The following is a 20,361-nucleotide window of genomic DNA, read 5'->3' on the forward strand; positions in this document are numbered from 1 at the left end:
TTTCCAATAATGAGAATGATAGGCCATAATGAAAATAATCAGTTGAGTATCTTTGTGAAATAATTAGCCATCATTTTCCTATTGTTTTCACTTTGCACCCTGGAACATCTGATTGTGTCCCTACTCCCTCCCTCCCTACCCCTCTACTTCCTTGCAGTCAGGCTTTCACTTATCACAAAATAAATCCCATATCCTTTACCTCTGTGTTTTTTTTTCCTGCTAGTGCCCACTTCATTATTACATTGAATTTCATGCAATCTAGCTAGCTTCTTCAAAATTCCCACATTAAATTGTCACACTTCAAAAATTCAAAAAATAAAACATGGCTTTAGAATCTAGATCACATCAATTTATAAGCGCTTTTTTTTTTCTTTTCTTTTTTTGAAAATGAAAAGTGAATCACTTTGGTTGTGTGGCAGAGGTCATTATTGTTTGATTCTCAATGGGATGAAAATTAAACATATGTTTTGCCTTGCCTCCTCCATCCTACTCCTTTTCACAGAGTCTGTGCAGAGAGAGAGAGAGAAAGAGAGAGAGAGAGTAGTGTGTGTAAAAAGAAAGAATATTTCTTGGGGCATTACAAAAGAGATAGAGGGAGGAAAAGCTGTAAATATTAATTTTATTTTTCTTTTCAGTTGTTGATTCATGGAAACTTTTAGGGTCAATAATTCAATGGATCACCTGGACACGTCAGCAGAGAAGCCGAGCCGAGAGTGAGCAAGAGCCAAACTACGAAAGCAGCTGGCTGGCACAGGGAGGGAGAGAGAGAGAGAGGTAGAAGAATTGTAAGCTAGTGAGTAAAGGTTGTAGTGGCCAGATAGAGCATGTCTAGGTCTCTTTAGCCCTGATGGTATATTGAAGATTGGAATATTATGGGCAGCCAAAAAAAAAAAAAAAAAAAAGAAGCAGAAGAAGAAGAAGAAGAAGAAGAAAGAAAGGTAGAGAGAGAGAGAGAGAGAGAGAGAAGCAAGCCAAATAGAAGAAGAAGAAGGAGAAGAAAATGTCGTCATGAAGAAGAAAGAAACAGGCTTTAAATCCCATCACGTAGTTCGATGTATCCTTTACCTTATATCTTCCAGCACTCTAGAGAGAGAGAGGAGAGAGATACAAGTAAGTAAGTAATAGTAGAAGTAGAAAATGATGGGGGATTAGAAATTGGAGACTGTGTTTTTGGTTTGGTGCCTCAGACTTAATAAACAACAAAAGCTAACTTACAAATCGAAAAGAGGACACTCGTTTGACGTGAACCCCAACCCAAACCTTTCCTTTCTTCTTCCAATCTTTTTTTTCTTTTCACATTGCCCTCAACCCAACTAATAATATAATGTTTCCTTTGACCAACATACCCTTCTAGGCTTCTCCTCCAAGATTCTCTTCAAATAACCATGCATTTTTTCGAACAACATATATACCCTAGCGTTTCACGAGTAATTAATACATAATATTCCCAGTTTATTTTTTTAGGGCATACTTTTGGGTTACACTGAAAACATCACTTGTCGAAATATATGATTAGACATGATCTGTACATTTACATGCAAAGCTATGCTATTTGTCGAGGGCTGGGTTGCATTAAATGGGATGGTACAAAACCACTAACATCAAAGCACAAGCTCAGAAGCAGAAGAAGCTCAGTAGCAGAAGCTGCACAACTGTATATACCACAGGCGGCTCTAAACAGGTCCAGGCCTAGCAAAAGGAAAAGGAATTATAGACATGTATAGCTTCTAAGTAACCAACCAGACCAAGTTTTTTACTGTGTCTATTGAGTACAAAAATCAATAAATGAAAGGAAAAAAAAAGAGGAAGGTGGAGGGAGGGGCACCATGGTCATTTCACAACACACAATGGGACGGGAGGGTACACAGACACTGCACCATCCTCCTCCTGTGCGTGATTTTTAAGTGGGTGTGCGCGGGATCGATTGTCAGTACAAAAGACAGTATGTATGTGAGAGAGAGAGAGAGAGAGAGAGAGAGAAAGAAAGAAGAGGTCACGGGTTTGTCTTGAAAGGCCCTTATTTCACAGTCCTAGACAGACAGACACATATTCTCTCTCACTACATAACCGAGGAGGGAAACAAAATTTTAATATTATCATATATCATATCATATCCCCAGTTTATTTCATTAAAAAAACCAAAAAAAAAAAAACACAGAAACAAAAACAAATAAACAAATAAACACAACACACTACTAGCTACTACTAGTACACCACAAACCACCCCTTTTTCTCCAACATTTTTATCCCCCAACTTTCTCACACAAACATTCATTCTCTCTCTCTCACTCTCTCTCTCACAAGAAGCTCCATTTCTTCTTCTGAGCTCAGATCTCTTTCTCTTGTCAAATCAATGGCTCTCATGATGGACAATTGTGAGGGCATATTGCTTTCCCTGGACTCGCACAAGTCGGTGCCGGCTCCCTTCCTGACCAAAACGTACCAGCTCGTGGATGATCCAGCCACCGACCACATCGTCTCGTGGGGAGAGGACGACGCCACCTTCGTCGTTTGGCGCCCTCCCGAGTTCGCCAGGGACCTCCTCCCCAACTACTTCAAGCACAACAACTTCTCCAGCTTCGTCCGCCAGCTCAACACCTACGTACGTGATAACATACATAAAATTCATCACACAATTTTTTTTGGTTTTGTTCCTGTGTTTTATTTGATTTTCACTGACGGAGTCGTTTTGTTGTTATTGGGGTTTCTAGGGTTTTAGGAAGATTGTACCGGACAGATGGGAGTTTGCGAACGAGTTCTTCAAGAAAGGAGAGAAGCATTTGCTCTGTGAGATCCATAGAAGAAAGACAGCTCAGCCTCATCAGGTGGGTTTCAGCCACCACCACCACCACCACCACCACAACCCGCATTCGCCACTCGGCATCAACGGCCACCATCATCCGAGCTTCTTCCCCTTCCCGAGTAGTGGCAGCATCTCCCCCTCCGACTCGGACGAGCCGCCCAACTGGTGTGACTCGGACTCACCACCTCTCCCATCCCCAACCGGAGGTATTAACAATCACAACAACAACAATAATAATTTTATGAATATTAATAATGCGTCGGTGACGGGCTTGGCGGAGGACAATGAGAGGCTGCGGCGGAGCAACTCCGTGCTGATGTCAGAGCTAGCCCACATGAGAAAACTCTACAACGACATCATCTACTTTGTTCAGAACCATGTCAAGCCTGTGGCTCCAAGCAATTCCTACCCTTCTTCTTTGCTTCTCTCTAACCCTCCTCCGAATTCCATGGCTCCAGCTGCTACTGCTACTAAGCCTAGTAATTTCAACCAGCTTCTTGGGTACTATCCAGCTCCTGCTACAAATGCTAAGCAAACCCCTCACATGTCTACGACGATCCACCATCATGTTATGAACTCTTCCAGCCCGAGCAACACCACGTCCAAGAGCAGCTCAGTGACTATTCTTGAAGACCAGCAACAACCCAGTAGCAATGGGTGCAAAAATACCAAGCTGTTTGGGGTGCCGCTGCTTCACTCGAAGAAGCGGTTGCACCCGGAGGAGTATGGCTCGAACCATGGGACCAGCATGATGGAGGCCAGCAAGGCTCGTCTGATTTTGGAAAAAGATGACTTAGGTCTCCATCTCATGCCTCCCTCCGCATGTTAGCTGAGCTACTTATTATTAGTTTGCTTTCCTCCTCACTCATCAAATCCCACATTCAAAACTTTGAAAGGTTATATCTTTTTGATATTTTACATTTTTTTCCTTCTAGTTTTTCTTGGTTGATTGTATTTTGGGTCTGATGGGATGGAGTCAGATGATCGATATTGTTGATGATCAAAAGTATTATGTGTGTGCGTGCGTTTGGGTGTTTGTGATCGACGGCTACTACTACTCTGATCTGTATATATAACTTTAGTGAAGATGTTAAATTTGAAGTTGAAGTTAAAAATGGCCATGTTTTTGTTTTAGCTGATCTCTTGATATTCAGGTGGTGCAATTTATTACTGATCTCGATTATCGCATCTCTTTTTTCTCCTTTCTTTCTTCTTCTTCTTCTCTGCAGTTTCTGAGCTTTATCCCAGAATGTTTCAGTTACATTAATGCCTCAGACTCAGAGAGAGAGAGAGAGAGAGAGAGAGAGATAGAGAGGGTATTGATAGCTTCTTGCCATTGAAAGAAAGGCTGAGGATATACAGTCTGGTTCATTGACAATTTTCTCTAGGGCTTTCTCTGATTAGCCCATCCATTAATGGGTCATACGTACAACTGTGAGTCTGTGACCCTTAAAATACTTGGCTTAAAAAAAAAGAAAAAAAAAAAAAAAAAAAGAAGGAGGAGGAAAATGAAGGGTAAGTAAATAATGGTTAAAAATGAAAAAGCAGTTGACAGACACAGCATGACAATTCGTTGTTCAAAATCAAACTATGATCAGTGTAATAATTATTATTATTATCTCTCATCAGTCCTCACTCGCACTCTATAATTGTGAAAGAAGAAAGTATACTATGATTTACTGAAAAGAAAGCCATCATGTCGTTGGATCAAGGTTATAATCTCTATTTCTCGTTTCCATGAAACTGTCAGTGCTCACGCAGGAAAAAACAAATACATACAAACATACAAATACAGACGTGTTGTTGTAGTAAAAAAGAAAATGAAAACAAACAACCAAAAAAAAGAAGTGGGGTTTTCGATGAAAGCGAAATGTTAGAGAAACTGACTGAAAAATGTGGGTTTGAAATGTTTCTATCAATGCTTCTATCAATGCTTCTATGCTTCTTCTTCTTCTTCTTCTTCTTCTTTGGACCAGAAACCTTTGCCTTTTCCCACTTTAAGTATCTCTCTCTTCAACTTCTTCAAACCCTTCTTTGAATCTTCCCTTCTATATCTTTCTCCTTCCCCTTCTTTCATTTATTGCATGCTCCTCTCTCTCTCTCTCTCACCCCTTCTGTTCTTTGGCCTTGATAAAAGTTTGACCAAACATAATTTCCGAACCCACAGGCTACACGTATGGCCTTTTTTTGACCCTTCGTTTGTTAATGTATTCGCAATTTGGGACCATTAAAAACTGTGTGAGTGTGCGAGATGGAGATCTATTTCAAGAGTCTGGAAAAGTTAAGTGAGGAGAAATTAATATAGAATCAATCAGAAGTAGAATATCTTTGTCGCACTTGTAAAATGGTTTTGGTTTTTAGTTTTCGTCTTATAGCAAAAATAAAAACCCTAACCCTAGATTGACACAAGTCACCACCATTATGCCCCCTTCTAAGCTGTTGTCCTTTATCGGTCGTCGCACGTGACTGGAAATATGAACGTGCTGTGTGTCACGTGCGTATAGAATAGAAGAAGAAATAGAAGTTTTCAGTAGCATGCTTTTGGTCCAATAGTAAGAGGCTTAAAGAGTAAAGGGGGGTGATGGGCTGCAAAAGTGGATACGGATCACCCGGGTAAAAGATGCTTTAAGGAATTTGAGGGATTTATTGGACCACGAAATTGGCCATTGGGTTGGGTGTTCTTGAAAGCTTAAAAAGGGCAAAAAGGAAAATGTTGCTACGTTTGAAGTCTTTTTTGCATACACTTTGTTGACATTTTTCTTCCTCTCTCTTTTGGTATGTCACACTTTTTTCACAAGTGAAGAAAATAATAGTGTGATATTTTATTGGCAAATTAACAAGTACACACGAGACGATTGCAAGAATTGTATTGGTAGGAGGTGCTGTGTGTTAGGGGGAACCTAAACCACTTTAAAGTAGATTTCTTTTTCGGCACTATATATAGAACATAAAAAGATCAAATATAGAATAATACTTTGATAGATTCATCATTTTCTTCTTTTATAAATGCTTTATCGTGTTTTCAAATATAAAATCGGAACTCTTTTTATATGTGCGTGTTCATGTCGAAAGGGTAGTCAAATAATGAAGAAAAATAAAATTAAAGGCTATAGTAAGCATAACAAAGAAAGATTGTCTTTTTATATGTGGTGTAAATTGCAGTACTTTTCTTTTTCTTAATTTTGTTTGTTTGTTTGTTTGTTTTATTTCACCAAATCCTAAACTTTCTCCCTTTGTATGAAAGTATTTTCATATCATTGTTATTCCTTAATTTTCATATAAGGATCCCCTTCTTTTTGCTTTTTGTAGACTTCATTTCCAAGTCCTCAGTTTCTCAAAATGAATGATATTTAGAAATCCTCAAATTTATGAATTTCAAATTTACCTCTAAAATTTTACCTATCCAACATGCATAAGAGGGAAAAAAAGGAATCAAAATAACTTTCCTAAAATAGAGAGATGCATTTAGGGGTCATCAAGTTTGATGGATTAAAATTTGGTCCGACCTGATGATTAGGTCCATTTAGCCCAGTCCGTTCTAAGGTTGGGTAAGACTTGGGCTTAGGTTTTGAACCCTTCAGGCCGTCTTCGGCCCGACCTGACAAGGCCTACCCATGACTTGGTTTGGCTCGATCCGAGTAAGTCCGCTTATTGCCTTGTTGTTTTCTGTTTCCCCTTATATTACCTTATTTCCATTCTAAACATTTAAGTAAATGTCTTATTTTTTTACTTTAATTTTTTTATATATTACTACATATCATACTTGAAAAACAGTTTTAATCAAAATTTGAATAAGTATGAAAAATAAACTTTTGAAATACTAATGTTTTCAATGATATTTTTGGTCGTTATATTCCTTACAACTTAAATAATCAAACACGATTTTATGAGATTTTAATACAAAGTATACATTGACTTATTAAGGTATCAATATATGTATAAACTTTATCTTATACTAAACTGGATTTTCATTTTTTGATTTGTTGGGAATTTGATTTTCTAGTATTATTTATTGAATCCAAACAGGGGGTACTTCCTTATTTACATTGTAAACTTAAGTAAATGAAGTAATATAAAAATAAATTAAAGTAAAAAGACAAGACATTTACTTCAATGTTTAGAATGGAAATAAGACAAAATATAAAATAAAATAATAACAAAAAGCAATAGGTGCCCCGGCCCGAAAAGCCCACTTATGCTCGAGTTGATTGCTTTGAAACCTCGGCCCAATCCAGCTCGAAAAATGAGAAGGCCCATAAAGGCCTGGGCCTTTCGGGTGTGTTTTGGTGCCTTCAACTAATAGAAAAGTGTTTTAGTACCAAAAATAGAATGTTTGTATTTTGTTGTAGTTCTTTCTTTTTTGGGATAGCAAGGTGGAGTGTGAGTTTTTTTTTTCCTTCTTATTTTTTGGGGTAAAAAATGAGTTTAAGTAAATATGATTTTTTTGAGAGAAGAAGTGTGTTAAAGATTACAAAACATCATGTCCTTGTAGCTCAAGTGATTAATGACATGTTTACTAATCTGTAATTGAATGAAGAGGAATTGAATTGAGGATGAATAATTAAGGAGAATTAGATGGATTCCTATTGAAGTTGTTTACTAAACTATATGGATTGAGTGGAGTTAGATTTTGGATTCATATTGAAGTTGTTTACTAAATCATATGAAATTGAGGTAGGAGTGTTACTAAGTACTAAAATGTCCTCGTTGTTAGGTTAAAGTAAATGACAAATTTAGAATTTTAAAAATTGTGTGAGGATATAATGGGTAAAAAAGATGAATTCTTAATGGGTTCGTTTTCCAAGAATTAGAATACCACCTCCCACCCAAGAATTGAATTCCTCCAAAATCAGGAATTCAATTCTTAATTTTGTGTGGGCCCACCTACTTTTCAATTCATTGATGTAAAGTAAATGTTGGAATCCTCCGTAGGTGGAATTCAATTCCTGATTAGTAAACACATCATAAGAGTATTTACTCTTGCACTCGAGTTCTTAGGTTCAATTCATTCCCTTCCCCCCAATATTGCATCGCTTGTATCACAAATATATATATATATATATATATACAAAGGATCCTCAAATAATTTTATTTGATTGGTCTTCATTCATAGATCATCCTTACAAAAAATTAGACAAATCGAAATCGTTTCGACATCCAATTGTGTCTTACAAAATCAATGAACAAAGAAAGTACTAAAATTTCAATAATTCAATTGAGTGGTCAAATGATATCGGATTCAAGTGATTTTTGTAGAGATGATATTTGAATGAGTATCTACAAAATAGACGGTTTGGATTAGTGAAATACAATCCATAGCACACCTCAAATAATTTTATTTGTTTTTTAATGATCAAAACCATCTATTTTTAGGTCTTCATTTATAGATCATCCTTACAAAAATTAGACAATTTGAAACTGTTTGACATCCAATTGTGTCCTACAAAATCAATGAACACAGTAAGAAAGTACTAAAATTTCAATAACTCAATTGAATGATCAAATGATATCATTTTTGTAGAGATAATCTTTAAATGTGGCAAAACATCACACCATGTTAGGCCACAAAGGATTTTAAGACCAGAATTGAAAGGAAAAGAAAAGCCCGTGGGCTGTACAATCCGCTACGCGTTGTTGTTGGGCATGCCAGTTCAACAGGTCCAAATAATAAATGTGGGTTGAGTTTGACCCATGGGCTGAATGAACTTGCCAATGGGCTAAATCATTAATGCTGGCTTGGTTGGTTTCCTTCCAGAGCCCCCAAAACATACGTGAAAAAAGGATACAAAAAAAATCCATGTTAAAATATTTAAGTACTGCAAAATTTCAAAATTGTTTTTGTTGAGTAATTATAGAATATTACGGTAGTACGATAATATGGTATTTCTTGTACACGTGTTATAAGTGGATATTTATTGATACTATTCCTTAAAAGGGAGAAAATAAACTATATCGTTCACTAATATTATAACACGTGTACAAGATATAACACATGACCATATTCCGTATTATTATATAATTTCTCATTTTATTTGTAATTTATACTAAGATATTTTTTAAAAATTTAATTTTATACTAGCGATAATTGTACTGATATTTGAATTACTCCATTATTGCAACATTCATCCGTTCTAACATGTCCTTGAAATCATGGCCCATTCATGTTTCCATTTTCAACGGGCAGCCACAGGATGTGAGATATGGTTCGATCATCATGTTGACTTAATTGGAATTTAAAATTTTGGGAAGAGGTTGCAGAGACTTATCGCCATAACTGACAAAAATGATGGATCAAAAGTTCCAGACTTTTAAAATGTATTAGTACTACGCAGCTGTGAGAGGTTTTGTTTTCTCATGCAATTTTGTGGACCCAAAAACGCGAAGGAAATTTTCAGGACATTATAGGCCATTTGATTGGATATTCTGTCCGGCATGACAGATTCCCCTGATCCAAATCCATAGAGATATCCACATATTCTTACATAATAATAATAGTGGCTCGATTTGCTGCACTCTTTTTCATGACTTTGGAGCACTGCATGCATTTCATGGAGCTACAACTGTTCAATCAAAAAAGAGGTGCCTGGCAAGTTCCAAAAAGAAAAACAACCCTTCTAAATATTTGATGCAGTTGAAAATTGAGTCGCCACCAGTTCGCAAAATGCATGGCTATATTTTCAGTTTAATTTATATGACAGCTAAGCTATCGATCGTTGAATTATGTCCACAAATCTTTTTGATACGAGCAATATTATGAGAAAGTGGGAATCAAACTTAGAACATCGAGTGAAGAGATAACTGAGATCTTAATTAATGACTTGAGCTACAAATCCCTTGTATGCATCCACTAAATCTTATGTATTCATAAGGGTTTGAAAAGTTCAATTTTGTTCACGCAGCCTGCAATTTTAATTATAGTGCGGTAAATATATAGCCGAAGTGAAGAAAAGATAGAAAAGATATATGAAGATAAATTGGGACAATCCCCACTCCCATCCCATGTGAGTTTGCTTGTTGCTAATGGGTCGTGTCACTTTCTCATTCCCATCTTTTCTTTGCTTCCAAGTTCCAACTCCAATTATTGGAAACACTCCCTGAAAAAAGAAAAGTGAAAAAAAGTCATTTCCCAGCCTGGAATTAATATGACAGACGACTTACATATTCCTCCTGGCTGAAAATTTCCCCAACTTTAGATGGGAAAAAAAGGGGTTAAAAAAAAAATCTACCCGAAGTAAAATGTTATCCAGAAAAGATACAAGGGTGTCATAATGATTTTCATGTCATTTCAAATAAAAAATTTTGATGTTAAAAAGAGGTTCTATTCTTCACCCACTTCCAATCCAACATTATCCTTCTGCCTTTTGCTAAAGGCAGCTTCACATGTTTATACAGACTTATGCATGCTTTTACTAATTAATTAGTCTTTGGTTTAGTAGTATTTCACTTTCATCGACCTATTTTTAATTGCGAAAAATGAATTTTTTTAAAATTCCAAGTAAACACTACTAGAAGCTCATGAAGCACCGATTTTAACGGTAGAGATCTATAGGGATGTGATGGAGACGGACCCAAAGACACTGTAGCTAATTTATGTAATTTTGTTTTTGTAAGTTGTACTGATAATAATTGTTGAATTATATAAAAGGACAACTTTTTGTCCAAGTCCTGTGGATAATAATCATGTAACCTTATTCACGTTAATTTTTAGATGATTAATCATTTAAATAGTGTGTCTGGCCAAAATAAACAAATAAAGTTGAGCTGTTTATTTTTATTTTTATTTTTATCAATACGACAATCTCTAAATAATGTCTTCCAAGTTCCAATATGGTACGTTAATCATGTATGATTAAACAAAGCTGCTTACCATCGACTATCAACCACACAAAACCTTTCCCAACAATCTTAAATTGCTGGCTGCCAGCTTTAATTTGAGTAACAACAACACCAACGTGCTGTTAGCTAGCTTGATCCTGATGTGATTTATAAACTATAAACTTTAATTTATTTATAGCAAAGGGGAATGATCCCATGCTTGCTAGAGCATGCAAGTTAGCTCTGCCGCGACACCGTCTCTGAGCTGAGGTTTGTGGCCACGACGGGGCTTCTCACCACATGTTCACCTCCACTCTCCGCCCAAGTTAGATAGCCAAAAGACATAGTCTCCTTCGTTCGTCTTGGACCTTTTATAATCAGCACAAAGCTCAGCTTCTCACCCTCCTTCTTGAACTTCAATGTGTTTGGAACCACTGCAACCTCAAACCCTTTTAAGGGTGTAACGCTTGCAACGTAGGTCGACTGTCCCTTTCCTATGTAGGTCACTGTCCTCCGGAATTCTTGAGTGGTTTGTACATCCGGCTTCGAATCGTTTGTGTTGAAGAATGCAATGAAAGAAGGATAGTTAAGATCCAAGGAAGGAGTTGAGCAATTGTTCGAGGCTGATTTGGTGATGGTTTGGATTTGCTTGTTGGTGTAGTTCAGTGCACAAAGGAGATTTATGTAATCTTCTATGTCCACGTCGTATATGAGCCCCGGGTCGAGGGCTTTGTTGGGATTGACATGACCTGCTCCCATGGCTAGAGGACTGGCTGGCTGGTAACCATCACCAATGTCTTTAATGGGGCTGAGAGTGTTATCCAATGTGTCTGATGTCGTCATCATGGCCGATCTAATAGCAGCAGGGCTCCATTTTGGATATGCAGCTTTTAGAAGAGCGGCTAGACCGGCTGCATGAGGGCACGCCATGGATGTCCCCGACAATAGATTAAAATTACCAAACAAGTTTTCTTTGTTCACCACGGCTATTGTGTTATTTTGAGGCCATGCAGCTAGGATTAATGACCCTGGAGCCAGAATGTCTGGCTTCAGGGTAAATGGGAAGCTGGGGGATGGCCCTCTAGAGGTGTAGCTTGTTGTAACTGGTGCTGGTTTGGCACCAAGAAGTGTCTTTTGAAATTCCAAGCTTGCTGTTGGCTGAGAGTTGCTGTTGATGTAATCTTTGATCGCTTCGCCTTCCTTTGGACTGAGAAAGATTGTGGGAAATGAGCTTTGGAGGAACAGCTCCAAGTCATTGTTGTTGGTAATAAAAAGGCCTCCGGCAACAGTTGCGTTGTTAACATTATAAACTTGTTTGCCTAACGAATCATTTCTGTCCTGGCACACAACTATCTTCTTCCCCACCTGTTTCAATTTTTTTAAACTGTCACATGCATCAAGGAAAACAATTGGGAATTGGGTTGAAGATGAATTCCCCGGAAAAAGAGTAGACCCCGTGACGGAGCCTCCGTTGCCAAAATGCGCAGTTCCTTCAAAATCACGGTCGATTGTGCCGGCGGCAACGGTGAGAACCCATGGGATGCCATTGTGCAAGGTGCCAAAGAAAGGGCCCTCATTTCCTGCAGATGTGGACACAAAGACACCTTTCTCCAAGGCTGAAAATGTGGCTATGGCAACAGGGTCCTCATACAAAGCAACCCCATTAAGCCCAAATGACAAGGACAAAACATCCACACCGTCTATAATCGCTTGCTCAATGGCAGCAATTATATCAGAAGACAAAGCGCCCTCTTCCCAAAGAGCCTTGTACATGGCCACGTGAGCCTTCGGAGCCATGCCACTAGCTGTGCCCGGTGCATAACCAAAATAAGATGCCCCGGGCACATAATTTCCAGCTGCTGTGGATGAGGTGTGGGTCCCATGCCCATCTGTGTCCCTTGTTGAATTCACAGAAATGGTCAAGTTGGGGTTCTGCGCAATGAGCCCTTTGTTAAAGAACCTTGCCCCAATCAACTTTTTGTTGCACAAAGAGGAGTTGAATTGGGTGCCGCTCTCACATTCACCTTTCCATCTTGGTGGGATTTCTGACATTCCATCGTCACTAAAGCTCTCACTTTCTGGCCAAACACCAGTGTCCACCACTCCAATTATGACATCTTTGCCATAATCTGCAACCGGCCAAGCTCCAGATTTGTAACTGAGGCCAAGAAACTGAGAGGAGTGAGTTGTGTCTGGTTTTACTGGCAAGTCTTTGACTGAAGAAATGTAGCCTGGAGAGGTTTTTAAGGCCTCGAGCTCAGAAAGAGAGAGACTTGCACTGAACCCAGTTATGACATGAGTATAACTGTAAATAAGTTTAGAGGAGAGGGCAGAAGAAGAGGAGGTTGTGGTGGTGTTTGGCCTAAACTTGCTCAGTGCAGAGATTACTGTGGCCAAGTACCATGAATGGTGATCAGCAAAGGCTTTTGGCATCATGGTTGAGTCCATGTGGATGATATAATTGTTGGGTTGAGCCAAAGTGGTAGAGATAATGGCAATGGAAAGCCAAAAACACAAGCGACCATGATGACCAATAGCCATTGAAATTGAGCACAAGGGACGGAGGAAGAGAAAATTCAGAACACGATATTGAATTTGTACAGTTCTTAATTTTTATAGAGAGTTTTAAGGAGCATGGGAACCAATCAAGATATTCCTCACCACCATCTGATTTATTCCAACTTGTCCATTTGGTATCTTATAATTTGTAGGGGACCCTTGATCTCATCATCTCCATACATGATTGATGCCCCAATTGTCCATACATTTATGGATTTGATGGATAATGGATGGCTTGACTTCAAAATATACACATTCCCCTAACTTACGGATTCTAATCATTGTGATCCTTAACATTTCAGTCACTAGATCAGGATCCTTCGTTTGGCAAGGCCATCTTGATGATGCTCTGCGGTTGTTTTTTATGTTGATGCGCTAAAGGGAGGGGGTTTTCTCATTCATATGCTACTAAAGTATCATGAGGGTTCGAACATAAGATCACTAGTCTACAAGTTAATGCGAGTAGACCCAGTTAGCATTGCTCTTTGGTTGCTTGCTGGCTGCTCTATGACTGCATCATCATTATATGGATGGACCGCCCGCAAAAACAGGGGGAATATGGTGAATTGGGTAACCACCGCATGCGTAAGGCAGCAAGTGGACGTAAATATCAGTATGATTAACAAAAATAGAGTGAACCCATCATGTTCCTATCACTTAAAAAAAAAAAAAAAAAAAGGAGAAATTTCCTGAGCATTTTGGTTTTTTCCTCATGCTGGTTCAGATGTTCCTTTCAAAAAAAGTTGACATAAAATTTAGTCACTTTATGCCATTTGGCACGTTATGGCACACCAATTACATTATTGGTTATTTTCATGTACAAGTTTTAAATATAAGAAAGGCCAGATAATAAACCACATGCATCATAATCTTATATATATGATCACTTATCTGGGTTTAAAAAATATATATTTTTGGAAATTTTGCATGCTTCTCCAATTGGTTTCATCCTTCCAAGTGAAGGGTGAGCTTGATAGTAATGGACCGCCACTCTAGGATTTTCCTTTTGTACGGCCAAAGTTCAACCGAGCAAAGCATAGAAGATATTTTACAGAAGGAAAAAGCAACCTTATGAAAATGGGCGGTGCAGTTTGATCATGACATTGCCAAATTCCAGAGTCAACTGGTTGGTTGTTAGTTACACGTCGGCTCATTCTTGTTGTGCCCATTTCATTTCGAGCATCAAAACTACTACAAAAAAAAGGTTAAAGCAAAAGTTGCAGTGCAATTTCTTTCCCCATCTTACCAAACCAAACCACATTTCAAATTTTTTGTTATTTTTATTTTGACAAATACGACATTCTAAACTATTTTATTGAATGGGAAATGGAGTTTAAACCCGAGTGAAATGAGGAAAACATAGAGTATTTACCAACGGACCTAACCCATATTTAATATTTCAAACAATTTCGGTTTACTAACTTTGTTTTTCTATTTTACAAACAAGACATTTTGGGATGATCCGCTAAGCCTCCTCAAATTCTAGAATTAGCACTTGGCTACCCATAATTGGTAAGGCCCAATTGAGTTCAAACCCAAGACACATGACAGTAAAATACTAGGTAAAACATACAACCCATGATATTTGCACAATAACTTTCTCCTTAAATCACCCGATTGCATCACTCCCTCCAGGTAAATTATCTGATTTTTCTTGATTTCCAAGCATGAAATATATTCGAATAATTAAAATGCCATAAAATTTCCAATAATTTTTTTAAGATAATTACCATGGTTATTTAGATAATATCTAACAAAATCACCTTCATTTTCCCTCCTTTCAACGGCCCATTTTTAGAGACCAAATTTACCGAAAAAGTGATTTTGACTTGTTCCCCTTGCTAGCTTATGAATGATGGCAAATTTTGGGGTTGAAACAGACTACTAAAGAATGTTACCAAATGGTAGCAATACACTGCTGCACACTACTACAAAATAACCCTTGCGCGACCAAATTTTGCGCGACGAAAAATTATTCGTCGTGCAAACACATTTTGCGCGACGAAACTCAAAACTTCGTCGCGAAAAACCTTGCGCGACCAACTTTTGCGCGACGAAAAATAATTCGTCGCTCAAAGTGACTTTGTGTGACCAACTTTTGCGTGACGACAATACGTCGTCGCTCAAAGTCTTGCGTGACCAAATTTTGCGCAACGAAAAATAATTCGTCGCTCAAAGTAACTTTGCGCGACGAAGAAAAATTCGTCGCTCTAAGTAACTTTGCGCGACGAAAAATAATTGTCACGCAAAGCTACTTTGTGCGACGAAAAACAATTCGTCACGCAAAGCTACTTTGCGCGACGAAACAATTAACTTCGTCGCGCAAAGTCCTTATAAAAATAAATAAAATAAAAAATTTATTTTTTAAAATCTTTGTTAGAAAAATATATTATTGTTGTTTGGATTGGGTTTTTATTAGAAAATATATTTTTTAAATTGACGATCGAATTAGTTCATTGTATTCATATAGGGTCAAAGAGTGTAGCTATAAAAAATCATCAAAATCGGAGTTAAAATAACCGTTAAATCGTGATTTTTCATTTATAACCGTCGAAAAGTTTTGTCCCATTACTTGATCTCTGAATGTTTATTTTTTCCGATTTTTGGCGTATATGATCTCGAAGTATAAACAAACAAGTTTGACGGTTGGATTGTTCAAACTAGTTTCGTAGAATGCGTATGCCATCAAAACAATATATTCACTAACAATTAAGAGTTTATTTATACTTTTGTTAAATATAACATAAGATTTTGTGGTATCCACTAGTGTAAATATTTTAAATTGAAGATCAAATTCAGTCATTGTATTCATATAGAGTAAAGGAGTGTAGCGGTAAAAAATCATCAAAATCGGAGTTAAAATAACCGTTGAATCATGATTTTTCATTTATAACCGTCGAAAAGTTTTGTCCCGTTACTTGATCTCTGAATGTTTATTTTTTGCGATTTTTGGCGTATATGATCTCGATATATAAACAAACAAGTTTGACGGTTGGATCGTTCAAACTAATTTCGTAGAATGCGTATGCCATCAAAACAATATATTCACTAACAATTAAGAGTTTATTTATACTTTTGTTAAATATAACATAAGATTTTGTGGTATCCACTAGTGTAAATATTTTAAATTGAAGATCAAATTCAGTCATTGTATTCATATAGGGTAAAGGAGTGTAGCGGTAAAAAATCATCAAAATCGGAGTTAAAATAACCGTTGAATCAAGATTTTTCATTTATAACCGTCGAAAAGTTTTGTCCCGTTACTTGATCTCTGAATGTTTATTTTTTGCGATTTTTGGCGTATATGATCTCGAAGTATAAACAAATAAGTTTGACGGTTGGATCGTTGAAACTAGTTTTTTGAATGCGTATGCCATCAAAACATTATATTCACTAACAATTAAGAGTTTATTTATACTTTTGTTAAATATAACATAAGATTTTGTGGTATCCACTAGTGTAAATATTTTAAATTGACGATCGAATTAGTTCATTGTATTCATATAGGGTCAAGGAGTGTAGCTGTAAAAAATCATCAAAATCGGAGTTAAAATAACCGTTAAATCATGATTTTTCATTAAGAACCGTTGAAATTTTTTGTCCTGTTACTAGGTCTCCGAATGTTTATTTTTTACAATTTTTGGGGTATACGATCTTGAAGTATATACAAACAAGTCTGACGGTTGGATCGTTGAATGGTGTGTGTATATATATATATATTATTTATTTCCTTATTAAGAAATTGGTATATACATTTATTAAGTAGCTTTAACCTTATGTATATTTTAAATCGTAAAAAAAAAAAAATTATTATTCATAACAATTATTTTTATAAATATCGTGCTACGAACCAATTTTTCGTCTCTCAAAAGTTTGCGCAACCAACAATTCGTCACGCAAAACTCTAAAAATTTGGGTACCAAAATGGGATGCGGGATGAAAAAAATATTTTTTAGACTTGGCGCGACCAATATATATTTTCGCAAAAAATTTGGTGGGTACCAAAAATGGGACAGGGAATTTTTTATATAATTTTTTAGACTTTGCGTGACCAATATGTATTTTACGTCGTGCAAAAATTTCAAAATTTGGGTACCAAAATGAGAGGCGGGATTTTTTTTGACTTTGCGCGACCAATATACTAATATTCGTCGTGCAAAAATTTCAAAATTTGGGCGGGTACCAAAAATGGGAGGCGGGATTTTTTTCTGACTTTGCGAGACCAATATACTAATATTCGTCGCGCAAAACTTTGCGCGACCAATACTTTAATATTTTTCGTCGCGCAAAACTTTGCGCGACCAACAATGTCGTTCGTTGCGCAAAGTGATACGGTTTTTAAAATGAAAATAACTCATCCACCATTTTCTCAATGTCTTTCTCTACTCTTTCCTCTCCTCTCTCTTTCCCTCTCCCCAAATCCCACCATTTCTCTCACACTCACTCCTTTCACTTAATCTCTCATCATCTCTCTCTTCACTATCTCTCACTCTCACTCACTCTCTCATCTCTCTTTTTACTATCTCTCTCTCTCTCTCTCTCTCTCTCTCTCTCTCTCTCTCTCTCTCTCTCACTCTCTCATCTCTCTATCACTATCTTCTCTAATTCTCTCACACTCATTTCTCTCTCTCATTCTCACTCACTCTCAATCTTGCCAAAAGGTAGATTCTCTCCAAATTTTAATTTTTTTTCATTAATATGTGTTTTTGGAGTTAGTTTTGAGTTTGTGTGGGGTTTGGGGTTGAGTAAAGGGGAAGGATTGGAGTTTGGGTTGGATTTGTGGTATAACAATTTTAGGGGAGATTATCCCTTTTTTTTTATTGTACTTTGTTAATTTATGTGTACATTTTGAATATTGTATATATATATATATATTTATTGGATAATTTGATCACTATTTTTCATATGTAATTTTATTTTGAATATGTCAATTTAAATTAAAGTAATTAAATTAAATTTAAAAAGTAAACATTTGAATTAAATTAATATAATTAAATTAATATCAATTTAAATTAAAGTAACGAAAAAAATCATACAATTAAATTAAATTTAAAAATTAAAAATTCGAAATAATTAATATAATTAAATTAATATTAAAGAAATAATAAAACAAAAAGTCAAAAACCAAAATATTTCGTCGTGCAAATATTTGCGCGACATTAATATTCGTCAAAAACTCTAAAAATTTGGGAGGTACCAAAAATGGGAAGCGGAATTTTTTATTTATAAAGTTTTTCGCGCAAAGTCACTTTGCGCGACCAATATGTTTCGTCGCAAAGTCACTTTGAGCGACCAATATTTTCGCGCAAAGTCTCTTTGCGCGACGAAAGTCTTTCTCCACGATCTTTGCGCGACGGAATCTGACGAAGTTTCTGTCGCGCTAAAATTTGTGCGACTATAATGTATTTTGCGCGAAAATTCTCTTCGTCAGCAAATTGAAAAATGTAGTAGTGGCAGTAAGATAACATATTGTGGATGTCTTGAACTGATTGGGCGTAGCCTGCGTAGTGATCAAATTACCTAACAAAAGACAGATAAAAAGAAAAAAAAAACTAAAGGGTTAGAGTCTTAACACAAAGATTTATAGAGAATCTAAGGGGTTTATAGCTTAAGTTGTTAAGAGCCACTCGAGGACTGGTGTTCGACTTCTCTTTCCCACAATGTGGTTCTATGGAAAAGAATTATTGTGAATATCACCAAATCCTCACTTTTGTTTATTGCTCATTATAGAAAAATTATGAAAGGTTTCACGTTTATGTTATGTCTTTCATTTCCATTCAATAATAGAGAATATCTCCAAATCACTTTAAGAAAAGAGTTTTGTAAAAATCTTTGATCCAAAATCCTAAGCCAATTAATTACACGTGCATGTACTTGAACATGACCTTCTAATTAAACCATATACCGTAATAAACAACATGTTTTTAAAAAATATTTATAAAGCTCCCAAAACCCTTCTGTTATTTGCATCTCCCACATCTCCTCTGCCATAAGAGGCCTAACTACAAAGATGGGTTTGTGCTACATGATCTTGCCTCTGCTACTCTCAATGCTGCTGCAAATAAACACTGCTGAAGAATACAAGACATATATTATCCACATGAACAACTCCCACAAACCTGCATCTTTCTTAACCCATGAGTCATGGCACAGGTCCATCCTAAAATCACTACCATCACCTCAAGCAGATCAAGATGACAGTGAAATGTTGATGTACTCATACAACCATGTCATGCCCGGCTTCAGCACCAGGCTCACACCCTCTTAGCTTTCTGAACTGGAGAAATCTCCGGCTCATGTTGCCACGCACCCGGAGTCTTTTGGACAGTTGTACACAACACATAGCCCCAAGTTTTTCTAAAATTCCAAGTAAACACTACTAGAAGCTCATGAAGCACCGATTTTAACGGTAGAGATCTATAGGGATGTGATGGAGACGGACCCAAAGACACTGTAGCTAATTTATGTAGTTTTGTTTTTGTAAGTTGTACTGATAATAATTGTTGTATTATATAAAAGAAGGACTACTTTTTGTCCAAGTCCTGTGGATAATAATCATGTAACCTTATTCACGTTAATTTTTAGATGATTAATCATTTAAATAGTGTGTCCGGCCAAAATAAACAAATAAAGTTGAGCTGTTTATTTTTATTTTTATAAATACGACAATCTCCAAATAATGAGCATCTACAATGATGCTCTTTATTTCTTAGCTAAAATTTAGCTAAAAATATAAGAAAGCTATTTTAGGAGCTCTCTAAAAAATTTCAACTCCAACCATACTCCATAATTTGGAGAGTCATAAATGCTATAACTTTTTTTTTGATTGGTCAATCTCTATTAAAAAATAAAATAAAAAATAGTTAGCATTAAATAAAGGTTTGAAATACTCATTAAATAAAGCAGCATTAAATTATGAATAATACTAGTCTTACCACATTTTTTATACCACAATTTTATACCACATGATGTGGCGGCTGATGTGATGTGTATATACCACATCATGTAAAATACTAGTTTCATTACTCTTAAATTATAGGAGCCACTAAGAGTTCTTTCTCTCTCTTGATTTAGGAGCTCCTAGAGGACTCCCTATTTTAGGAGGGAGATAGGGAGCATAGTTGGAGTTGCATTTTTATAATTCCGCCCTAAAATTTGTCTAACGAGGTGGTTTAGGAAGCCCA

At 36.6% G+C, this 20,361-nt stretch overlaps 1 protein-coding gene and 1 pseudogene across 2 annotated transcripts; one reads left to right on the forward strand and one right to left on the reverse strand.

The window, feature by feature from the left end:
• The first annotated feature begins 2,216 nt into the window (after positions 1–2,216).
• HSFB4 (heat shock transcription factor B4) lies at positions 2,217–3,937 on the forward strand. Its single transcript, XM_008222020.2, has 2 exons — positions 2,217–2,602; positions 2,712–3,937. Exons 1-2 carry the CDS (start codon positions 2,354–2,356, stop codon positions 3,630–3,632), a joined length of 1,170 nt encoding a protein of 389 aa, XP_008220242.1. The 5' UTR covers positions 2,217–2,353; the 3' UTR covers positions 3,633–3,937.
• A 6,668-nt stretch (positions 3,938–10,605) lies between these two features.
• On the reverse strand, positions 10,606–13,390 carry LOC103320351 (subtilisin-like protease SBT3 pseudogene; annotated as a pseudogene). Its single transcript, XR_016123779.1, has one exon. The product of XR_016123779.1 is annotated as a subtilisin-like protease SBT3 pseudogene (transcript).
• Positions 13,391–20,361: the final 6,971 nt, after the last annotated feature.

The sequence above is a fragment of the Prunus mume genome, linkage group LG2 (assembly GCF_029339155.1).
Source record: "Prunus mume cultivar Tortuosa linkage group LG2, ASM2933915v1, whole genome shotgun sequence".
NCBI classification, from domain to species: domain Eukaryota; kingdom Viridiplantae; phylum Streptophyta; class Magnoliopsida; order Rosales; family Rosaceae; genus Prunus; species Prunus mume.